The 11,362-nt window shown below is 54.1% G+C and overlaps 1 protein-coding gene across 1 annotated transcript in view; it reads right to left on the reverse strand.

Moving 5' to 3' along the window:
- Nucleotides 1-7,604: 7,604 nt before the first annotated feature.
- Nucleotides 7,605-11,362, reverse strand: part of CSRP1 (cysteine and glycine-rich protein 1) — a 21,200-nt gene continuing 17,442 nt past the window's right edge. The window contains exons 4-6 of the mRNA XM_004685260.2: nt 9,436-9,499; nt 9,176-9,269; nt 7,605-8,736 (exon numbers count right to left, since the gene is read on the reverse strand). Of these exons, the coding sequence (XP_004685317.1) occupies nt 8,660-8,736; nt 9,176-9,269; nt 9,436-9,499 (235 nt within the window). The 3' untranslated portion in view covers nt 7,605-8,659. The remainder of the gene's footprint in view (nt 8,737-9,175; nt 9,270-9,435; nt 9,500-11,362) is intronic.

Consider the following 11,362-nt stretch of genomic DNA (forward strand, 5'->3'; position numbering starts at 1 on the left):
GAGGGGGGCTGCAGGCACAGGGCATGGGGGCCGGGGAGGGGGGCTGCAGGCTCAGGGCATGGGGGCCGGGGAGGGGGGCTGCAGGCTCAGGGCATGGGGCCAGGGTTACTGGGAACTGGCAAAACAGTGGAGTTTGCTCCCAAGGGGCGCTCCTCCTATGTTCAGCAAGGAGATGTTCCTCCTCATGAAGAAAAGGACCTGGGTTCTTTGACAGGCCGCAACCCCGACTTTGCAGGCTCCAGCGCTGGTCCGAGCCTACCCAGGGAATGCATACCACTGCGCTGCCCGGCACGCTTATTATCAGGCTAGGCCAGGCTACCCGGCACTAACAAGCCCCCACCAGACCCCAAAGGCCAATCCAGCAAGGCCACACCCTACATCCCACCCAGGCTGGCAGGGACTGGTCTGGCACCGTGGGCTCGTGGGTCCAGGTTGACAGAAGCTCTTCTTTTTTTTTAGATCTATTTATTTATTTTTGCATACAAGAACTGGGGTGTGGGCCAAAGTTGTAAGGGTGAGAAGGTTCAACATTGACAGAGAAGGGAGCAGAACAGGCAGAACAGGCAGAAATCCACTGCTAAGGGGAGCAACAGGGTGACAGGAGAGATTTGCAGCGCCATGTGGGTCAGCTCCCTGGCTGGGGATCGAACTCAGGGAACTCAGGCTGGAGCGGTGACAGTGCTGGGACTGACCCCAGGCCACCAGGGAGGCCCCCAGAGGCTCACCCTGATGCATCTGATCTTTATAAATGAGATCACAACAGCGGGCAGGTAGGTGAGCTCACACATTCAGGTCTTCACGTCAAAGTGCAGGTGAGGGTGACAGCTGCCTGTGGCCGGGAAGGGGACCGTGATGTACATGGGCGCTCCTAAAGCTCTTTGTCCACAAGCGACAGGAGTCACCTTTCATCCCACTCTAGAGGCCTGAGTATGCCACATGGCCCACTCTAACTTCATGGGGTGGGGGGGAGGAGAATTGTACCCCCTTTACATACCACATGCCCAGGCGAGGGGGAACATCTGTGAGGAACCCTAAAGGTGCCTCCATGTGGCTGTCATGGGACCAGGATGCAGGGACTTCCATTCAGTCCTTCAAGATAACAACCCCCCTTGGCCCAGCTGCCAGCCCTTGAACTCTGGGGGAGTCAGGCAGAGGTCAATAGCATGGAAATGTCCCCCTCAAGGCTAGGCACTAAGGAGGCCTCCCTGGTGGTGCAAGGGATTAATTAAGTCTCAGCACTATGAAGCTCTCCACAGCCATTGCAGCACGAGTTCACTCCCCAACCAGGGAGCTGATCCACATGGTGCAGCAGACCTCTCCTGACCCGCCTGCTGGTGCCCTCAGCAGTGTACTTCATCAGTCTGCCTGTTCTGCTCCCCACTCTGTCGCTGGTGAATCCTCTCACCCCCGCATGTCTGGCCTGCACCCTACCTCTTATATGCATAAATAAATAAAACTGTTTTAAAAACCAAGGCACCAAGGGCTTGGGAGACAGCAAGTGCCCACAAAGGGCCTGCCAACTCAATTTTCATGGCCTTCAGGGCGAGTCTTCAAGGCCCATAAACTCCCAACATCAGAGCAGGGCAGGCCCCCTAGAGCCCGGCTGCTTGAGTGTGGTCCCCGGATGGGCAGCATCAGCACCTGGGAGCTTGTGAGCAATGCCAGATCCCAGGCCGCACCCACAACTACTGAATTAGAATCTGCATTTTAACAAGATCTGAAAGAGATTTGTGTGCACATTAAAGCCTGAGAAGCACTTCTCTGGAATTAATTTAGGCCAACATCTTCATTTCACAAATGAGAGGTTGACACCCAGCGGGGAGAAGGCGGGACCAAAGTCACATAGCTAGTTCCAGTCTTGCTTGGCTCTACCACTTGGCCAGTGACTTTGAATAAGTCACTCAAAATTCACTGAATCTCAGTTTCCTCCTCTATGATAAAGGGATAACACAGCCACTTCACAGTGCTGACGCAGAGGCCCAAGCCAGTGCCAGGTTCACAGGTACTCAGCAGATATGAGCGACTGCTATGGTCCTAGCACCTCTCCACGTAGCTCCTGGCACACAGCAGCTTCTCCTAAGGAAGCGTGTTGGGAGCAGTGATACAGGGAGTGGCACCTGGTCCAGCTGCCTGTATCTCTGGCCTGCTCCGCCATTTGACCTTGAGGTAAGGTCTTTGGTTCTTGACTTCACCTGTAAATGGATAAAGCAACAGTGTCTGGCTCACAGTGTCTGAGGATTAAATCAGTTCATTGAGTTACGGTCTTCAAATAGGCTACAACACGTAGAAGCTCCAGAGATGGATGCATGTTATTTCCAGAATGTCCAAGAAGAAAGGAGGTGGACACAGCCAGGCCCCCAGGGTCTTTCTCAGGGGGAGCAGCTCTGCTTTGCCCCCGTGACCTATGGCCAGCCCCCGATCTGCTCTTCTGGCCCCTGGACAGCCCACAGCCCTGCTGTGTTTTCTTTTTCAGCCTCGCTGGACTCCCAAGCACCCCAATCAGGACCTGCTGAAAGGCAAGGGGGTATTTGGCCTGGCGAGGCACAGACTCAGGCCAGCCAGGCAGCTGTCTTCAAATTTCTGAAGCCCTGTCACGCAAGAGAGGGATTAGACCTGTTCTGAATGACTCTAGGGGACAGAAATAGGAAGTTCCAGGAAGTCCTGCTAATCTTTAGAACCGAGCGCCAGTTGCCAGGCGGGGCGCCGACCTCACGGCACCCAGGCAGCTCTCCCACCCCAGGGCAGGCTGGGGGTGCAGTGGGCACTGGTAGGAGGTGGGGCCAGCTGGCAGGTCCTCAAGTTGGCTGAACTGAGCATCAGAATGGCCGAGGCCCCTGCCAGAACACGGAATCAGAATCTCTAGGGGAGAAGTCTATTTTAAAAGGTCTCCCCAATGGTTGTCTTTGAGGGGAACTCATCCAGTAGCTGACTTGGTGGATTCTTCATCCTGTTCCAATCACTACAACCCCTGCCTCATTCAGGTCTGGGGAAGGTGGCCCTGCTGAGTTGCTGCCCCCTCCCAAAGGGGATCAGCAGTTATTCCCACTGTTAACAGCACCTCTAACCCCCACTTTCACTCACCCCTGATCTCATCCTTCCATCTGGTTCCTTCTCTCTATTCTCATGTCAGCCAAATGATTGCAAGGCCCTGGGAAGAGAAAGGTCCAGGTGCCCAGGGCCCCTCCCTCAGGAAGGGCAGCTCTTTCCCATCACACCCTATCTGCCCAGAGATCCCCCCCAAGCTGGGCACTGCTGCTGCCCCCTACCCCTGGACCAGAACTCAGACACCACAGAAACCAGAGAAGAAATACCTGAATGGACATAATGGACACAAAGATCCTTGCTCCTGTCTTCTTGTGGTCAGTTCCACCTTTGTTATACTGCAGGCCCCTATTAGCACGCCCCTATTAGCACGCAAACCCAGCAAGGGAAAACTATTAGCTAGGGATTAAAAAGCACCACGCCCACAGGAAAGAGAGGCCCAAGGCCCATCGCCAGCGGAGGGAGCCTTCTGCCCCGTCTCCACAGTGCCACCTGGTGTCTCCTGGTTCTGATCAAGCGTTGCGGGGGCGGCTAGCACGTAAGCTCCCACACCCCCACCCTCCCCCTCCTCCTCTAGGCAGCTCCGCCTCTGGGGAGCCTCCCCTCTTCTCTGAGACCTTCCGCCCCACCCTTCACCACCGGACAGTGTTCCTCAGCCTGCCTGCGACGTCTGCCTTACTCTCCTCTCTGCCTTGACTCCGGTTTCATTCCCAGGAGCTTCTTGGGCCTTCTCCCCAACATACAGCTGATCTGGAAACCGGTGGTCCCCGAACTTGACAGTTCTTGTAGGAGGGGCTCTACCGGTGGCCCTGGGGGAGGTGGGGGGCGGGAGCCGTGTGTGTGTGTGGTGACGGGGTACCAGAAGTCCGCCCGACAGCCAGCAGAGGGCAGTCTGTCTCCAATTTGGAGCCCCAAAGGCGTCCATCAGCAAGCTGATGATCAGTCCGTCCGTCCCTCCGTCCGTCCATCCATCCTCCCGATGGACAGAGCCGTCCAGGAGTCGTGATGGCCACATCCCGGGCTGACCTAGAGGCGGTTATCAGGATGAGGTGCTCTGTCCCCCTCCCAGGGAATTCAGCCTGGGGGGGTGTCTCCTCTCTCAGCTTGTCCCCTCCCTCCTTGAACTTCCCTCTTGATTTGGACCATCAGTTCCAGGACCAGAGTCAAGGACGGGGCTCTTTTCAAGGGTGAATCTGGTTACCTGCCCATTATACACACAGGGCTGTTGTTAAAGCATCTGCGTGTTGATTTGTAAATTCAACGTGTTGGGGAAGAAACCCAGCCCCAAAATATCAAATAGGCACCCCGAGGTGAAAGTCACTGAGACCCCTCAGATGAGCTCATTAATAAACTGTTTGGGCTTGATTGTGGGACCTGCCATAGCCTAAAATATTGGTGTCCTGCTGAAAATTCATGGTGAGACACTGACTTCACAGTGAGGCTATTAAGAGGTAGGGTCTTTTGGGGCTTCTCAGGTCACAGGGTGGTACCCTCATGGTGTTTGTGCCCCACAAAGAGACTGCAGGGAGTTCCTCATCCCTTCAGCCCTGGGAGGACAGCACACAGCCACGACTTAGGAAGCTGACCCTCAGTGGACACTAAGGGGCCAGCACTTGATCACCCACTTTTCAGCTCCAGAGCTGTGAGAAATCAATTTCTGTTGTTTATAAGCTACCCAATTTATGGTATTTTTTAATAACAACCAGAACTAAGATAGAAAGTGGTACCAAGATGTGGGGGGCAGGGAGGCTGGCGGCTTTGAAATGTTTTCGAGAAAACCCCGTGTTTCTGGGAACCGAGCTTTAAAGGAGATTCTAGGGAGAGCTCAGAAGGAAAAGAGGAGAGCTGGAGAGAAAGCTGCCTGGTCTCAGGGAAGACCTGAGGAATTCTGAGCAGAACGTGGGTAGAAATACGGTGGCTGGACCCTCCGGGGTGGTGCAGCAGGTTAAAGCAGCACTGAGTTCAGAAGCTGATGACATGGTGCTGCAGACCTGTTCTGTCTCAGCCACTGCAGTGTATTTCAGTCCATCTGCCTCTTCTATTGCCCATTCTGTCTCTGATGAATCCTTTCACCCCTCCCCAACCCCACCCCAAGCCCTTGCACCTCTGGCCTGTACCCCAAGCTCCTGTATGCATAAATAAATAAACCTTAAAAAAAAAAAAAAGAAAGAAAGAAATATGGTGAGGAAAGGCCTTTCTGGTGGCAGAGATGGGGAATGTTTATTGGAAACTGGAGACAGGGTGATCCCTGCAATGAAGTCGCCAAGGACTTGGCTCTGTGTGCTAACGTTCTGGAGCTCGGGGATGATGAAGTTGGGTGTTTAGCTCAGCAAACCTCTGAGTATTGCAGAGTGCTGCTGGTTTTGCTCCTCTCCAGTGTCTGGTGCAACATGCAAGAGTGATAGGACTTACAGGTGGAATCGTTCAAGCAAAAAAGAAACATCAACTTAAAGATTTGGGGAACTCTTAGCCCATCTAGATCTCAGAAAGTGGGAACACTAAGTGTGGCCAGGTCACTGTATGATAAGTCTCGTCAGGAGTCAGCCATCTCATCAGAAATCTTGTCCACAACAATGGAAGAATGACCTGGAATGGGACTCAAGGACCCTCAGCCTCACAGGCCCAGAGCATGGGCTCAGGGGGTCACCGCTACCTCCACTTAAGTCAAAAGACGGGGTCAACTGGGGCCACCACAGGGGCGGGCCTGGGCCGCACCTGCTGGGCTGTGGGGTGACATGCCACCCGGTGGGTTCAGAGGGTAGAGGATTATTCCCAAGCTGCCAGGTCTAGTGGAGTTTGCCCCAGTAGGTTTGAGATATTCTGAGGTTGTCACTCCTTTCCGTTTTCTTATTTCTCCTTTTTCTTTTCGTTTTCTTTTTGGACACAAAAGTTTATCCTACACTTTGTCCACCTTGAACTTGGGAGCACATGACAGGTTCTGAGCTGGATGAGCCACACCTGAGTTCCATCCAGATCTGAGATAGAGGACATTTCAGGGACCTTGGACTTAAACTTTAAAGTTAATGTTGAAACATGTGAAGACTTTTGGGGTTCTTTGAATGGAATAAATGCATTTTGCATGTAAGATGGATACCAATTTGGGGAGCTGGGAATGCTATAGATTGAATGTTTGTGTACCCCCAAAATTTCTCAGCTGAAATCCTACCCTGTGTTACCCGCAAATGAAGAAGGTAACTTGAGTCCAAAGAACCAAGCATTAATCACACTTAGCTTATTAAGGGCGACTGACAGACACATGGGCCCTCGGTGCCAAGGCTGATAGACAGGACTCCAGGCTGGCCAACATCCATGCCTGACAGGGGCTTTCCTGACAGGGGTTTGGCACTTACAGTCATTCTTGTGTAAAATTAATGCTGCCAAATGGTTGGGGGTGGGGGGTGGAGTGTTTGTCTTTATTCAAAGGTGGGTAGATTTCTGTGGTTCATGAACGCAGGTTAATATATATGAAAGAAACTATGGGGAAACTGGTTATCTGCCCAAGGTAGGGCAGTTTGGGTCATGGCTCTAAGATGGCATTAATACAAAATGGAGTCACTTTGGTTTACCTGCACCCCACCAGACCCCCAAGCCCCAAGGTGATGGTACTAGGAACTGGGGACTTTGGGAGGTTAGGCCATTATAAGGTGTTGCCGAAAGCGGTCTTAGAGAAGTGTATTGGGGTCAGTCACTGCACAGGACTCCAAGAGAGGGTGGGCTGCAGCTTAAAACAGCCAAGGCGGAAGGCAGGGACTGCAGGCCCAGGTGACCCCCAATCTGCACAACCAGGAATGTGGGCAGAGTTCTATTGTCCTGACAGCTCCTTCCTCCTGGATACCTTCAGTATCCTGGATACCTTCTGACCACCCTATGATGCTAGGGCTGGCCTAACAGTCATGAGGTTGGCACCCTCGAGAATGGGACCAGCACCCTTGTGAGAGACCCCAGGGAGCTCTCTTGTCCCCTAGGGACAAGAGGATACAGTAAGACATCATCTATGAAAGAGGAAGCTGGTGCTTTCCAGATCTGCCAGTGCCTTGACCTTGGGCTTCCTGGTCACCCAAACTGGGAGTAACTGTCTGGGGTTCATATGCCACCCATTTATGGAGGCTGGTTGTAGCTGCCCCAACAGGTCAAGACAGGACCCTAAAGAGTACAGCAGGCTGAGCTAGAATCCTCCACGCCATCCCCTCTTCAACCCCCGACAGAAGTATGTTTTCTGGCTATGACATGGAAGGTTTTCTGGCAGTTTCCTTCTCACTCTGGGGATTTCCAAGTTGGAAGTTCTGAGCATGGTTTGACCTACTTGAGACCCTCAAATTCCAGAGTCCACACAGTGCCCACAGCCAGAGGCAGGGCTGAGGCCAGTGGGGCTCAATTGGTGGGGTTGCTCCAGGCAGGTGGCTAAGTCAGAACTGACCCAGGAGAGCAAGCAGCCCTCAGAGAAGCAGGAACCGACCCCTTTCATTTCCACCAGGCCTCCTACTAGTTTGACTGTTCCTGTCAGGCAACTTCCCACCCCCAGGGGAGTGGCAGGGCTCAGGACGCAGGATGGGCCACCAGAGTTCTGTTGTAACAGCTTTATTGGCCAGATGAGGCGTGAGCTTGAATACAGCCCTCATGGCCCCTTCCCGCAGGCCCCAGTGTCTTCCTCTGGCCCCATTCCCCTTCTCCTGCTGCTTCAGCCCTGGGGGCCTGGAAAGAAGCGGGGTGGCAAGAGCAGGGTCCCTAGAGAAGGGTGGGGTGGAAGGGGCAGGAAGGTCTTGAGGACCAAGTGCAGGGAGGAGGGTGTGGGGGGAGCCTGTGGCTGTGTGTGGCTCCCCCACAGGGAGGCCTAGAGAGCTGGCCTGGCTGTGCTGGCACTGTCCCTGGCCGAGTCTGGGGGCCCAGTGTGAGGGGTGGAGCCATCTGCCCTCAGGTTGGGGCCACTGGTAACTGAGTGGGTGTGTGGTGTTTCAATAAGGGCCCAATCAAGCAGGTAGCTAGATGCCTGTAAAGGTGAAATGACCTCCTGACTTTGGGGTCCTCACACCAGCTTCCCCACCAACCCTGAGGGGAAGGACATCAGTAAAAGCAAGGGGCCTATAGAAGCTGGTGCTTCCTGTGCCCTTGGCCTTGCCTGCCTCTCTGCCCCACCCCGCTTGATGGCTCTCCAGCCTGAGGGGTAAGACACAGCCCACCCGCTTCCCCCCTGAGGAGTCTCGGGGTTGATGATAAACCACAGCCTTCCATGCCTCCCTCCCTGGCATCCTGCTGTTCGTGGGGCTCTGGGATGTGGGCGCCGGTGTCTTGGCCAGATGATGGGCTCTTAGTCTTAGAGGCTATGAAAAGAGGGGTGTTGGCTGGGGTGTGGGGAGAGGGTCCTCAGCCCACTCAGACTAAAACACTGAGGTCCCCTACTGGAGACATCGCCACAGCCCAGGCAGGCCAAGTCTTTTAGAGGGGTGGTCTGCAGGCAGACCCCAAACCAGACGGAGCCAGACAGCCAAGTTCAAGTCATTAGTGAAGTGTGGTGAGGCTGGGAGAAGAAGGAGGCGGAGTCCGGAGGTGGCTGAGGCTGCTGGGAGGGAGCGGCGATGAGAAGCACAGGAGTGGGCAGGGTGCGGAGGCCTCACGGGCCTCACTCCGAGTGGACCAGAGCTCCGGCTCCTTGCCCGAAGCCAAAGCCCTTAGGCCCGAAGTTTTTAGCATAGCATCCTGCGGAGAGAGAAGAGAGAGAAGGGGGTGAGGACTGCTTCCTCCTGCCTCTCCCCGCCCAACCCCACGAGCCTGACCACACCACTGGAGCATAAAGTTCTTAGCACTCCCTAACCTCTATAGCACCCAACTCCAACAGTGAGGAGGCTCTGGGCCCCTGGTGAATCCACTTCCCTGCCTCCAAAATAACAGGAGAAGCACTACCTGCTAAGGAGCGCAAAGGGGGCCTAGGAACCCAGCCCTGCCCCTAACCCCTATTTGCCAGACTGACCAACTTGCCCTCTGGCCTGGTCTCCTCTTCTGCAAAATGAAAGGGTCACACTAGATGCTCTGGAATTGACCCCAAGGCCAGAACTGGCTTCCATTTAGCCAGCTGGTTTCTCCTGAACCCCCTCAGGCCTCCTGCTCCTCAACGCAGAAGAAAACCTCAACCACCCACCTTTGCAGTAAATCTCGCCATCCTTGTCGGCCAGGGTGGTGGACTCAAGGCCTTTGCCACACTTGGCACAGCGGAAGCAGGATTTATGCCAGGACTGGGAAGGGAAGGGAAGAGTTAATGCTGCTACCTGAGGGTCCCTGCTCCTGCTCCCCCTCCCCGACATAATAACAGTGGTGGGGGGACAATGGACTGTGCTGGGGACATGCGGCAGGGTGTGGACAGGTCCCGGGATGTGGCAGAGCAGGCCTGGAGCCACACACCGCCTGGACCACCTTCAAGTCGATGTTGCAAGAGCTGGGTGGCACCAGACCCACCACAAACGGGCTGGTAGGCGATCACCTCAGAGGTAGTTGTTCCCTCAGGCAGGGTCAAACAAGCCTTCTCCGGACCCATCCTGCCTGGGATTAGCGTGGGCCAGGGCTTCCTAAGGGTCCTGGCAGTGCTCACTGGCTACACAGCTTCTTCATTTCCTCTCCGGGAGAGAACGGATGTGAGGCCTAGATATCTGCACCGGGGCCTGCCACAGAGCAGCCTGGGGTAGTTGAGAGCTTTTAGAACCAGCCTGGCCTCTGAAGTTCTAGAACTGGGTGGCCTGTTTGCCCCAAGGCCCTCAGCTCATGGAGAGCAAGGGGCAGTGTCTCCTTCACTAGCAGGAGGATCAAGTAACTTAACTAGTGTCACACACCTGGCCTGCGGCCTGGCACGGAGGAGCCCAGAGCCAATGTCCAGCTGGCTCGAGAAGGGGCAAGGGACTCCTAAATGCCCTAAACTTGGCAGTAAAGGCCACGGGATGTAGTTTCTCCAGGGGCCACAGAAGGGCCTTTGTGGTTCTCATAGGGACTCAGAGGCTACACAGGGTGAACGGCCTTTAGGGAAGAAAGGGGTCGGCCTGCAGGCGGTGAGGGGGCCTGAGCTGGCTGTGGGGCTGGTGTGTCGATGGCTCTGCCAACCCAGGGAAGCTTGAGGCTGGCAGCCTTCAGATCAGACAAAACCTAAGAGCAGAGAAGCCCTCAGGACAGCCACCTGGTGCCTGGGTTGGAGAAGAGAAACCAAAGTCCCTCAATTCCTGGGCACCAAAATGTGTATATTAGCTCCTCCTCCTAGCTCCAGGGCAGTGGGGTCCAGAGAGCTGAAATGGGGCCCAGATCTGAGTGTCCTCTGGTATCCTTTGGCAGTCAGCAGATTTCACATCCTCCTTCATGAAGCAGGAGCCACCCCACAGTCTCCAAGCTTCAGAAGGACCAAGTCACCCACCTCCCTGCTTATGGCTTCACCTGGCCACACAACGCCCTTGTCCATACAATACCTGAAAGCACCCCCATTCTTCAAGCTTTTCTCCACCTTCTCTCCTGAGCACAAGTTTCTCTCTTCCCTGCTCCTTGGTGATACAACCTGGACTTTAAGTTAGCTACTAGAAATAATGATCCCTAAGTTGCTTATTTAAAAAATAATTTTCTGTTCTCATAGACACTGCAACTGAATAATATATTTTTTTAGTAATATAATATTTATTTTTACATCATTTTGTGCCTTTTTCCATCTGAGGCAACAGAATAATATTAATGCCATCTCCTGTTTTCATAGCATTTAACCAATGGCAAGGATCTTCCTTCCGCTTCACAGCTGCAGCAGCCGTGAGCACACAAGTCTCGTTTCGTCTTTATATCAACCTTGTCAAGGACCATCATTTGCTCCCCTTTAAAGATACAGAACCAAAGCTGAGGAAAGTTAAATGATATGCCCAAGGTCACACAATTCATGAGTGGCAAAACTAGATTTTAGACCAGGTTGGGCTAAGATCCAAGATCTTAATGCTACAATAAAAGAGCCTGTTCAGCCGTGCAGCTGACAACATGGTTCCATAGAGATCAAATGACCCAAAGCAGAGTTAATCACAGTAACAGCAAGGGCTGTGAGGTCAGAGGAGCCTGGCCTGACCCCAAGCATGGCCACTTTCCAGCTAGGTGATCTGGGCTGATCCTTAGAGCTCAGACTCAGTTTCTTCATCTATAAAATGGGCTCCTGGGCCATCCCTGATGTTAAAGCACAGCACTGAGAAGCTAAAGCCACGTCTGCATGTGTTCGATCCCTGCCCCTAGAGGTGACCACATGGCACGGCAGACATCTCCTGACCCGCCCACTGCTCCCCTCAGCAGTGTGCTTCGTCGATCTGCCTGTTCTGCTCCC

The sequence above is a fragment of the Condylura cristata genome, unplaced genomic scaffold (assembly GCF_000260355.1).
Source record: "Condylura cristata isolate star-nosed mole 26May11 unplaced genomic scaffold, ConCri1.0 scaffold00018, whole genome shotgun sequence".
NCBI classification, from domain to species: Eukaryota; Metazoa; Chordata; class Mammalia; order Eulipotyphla; family Talpidae; genus Condylura; species Condylura cristata.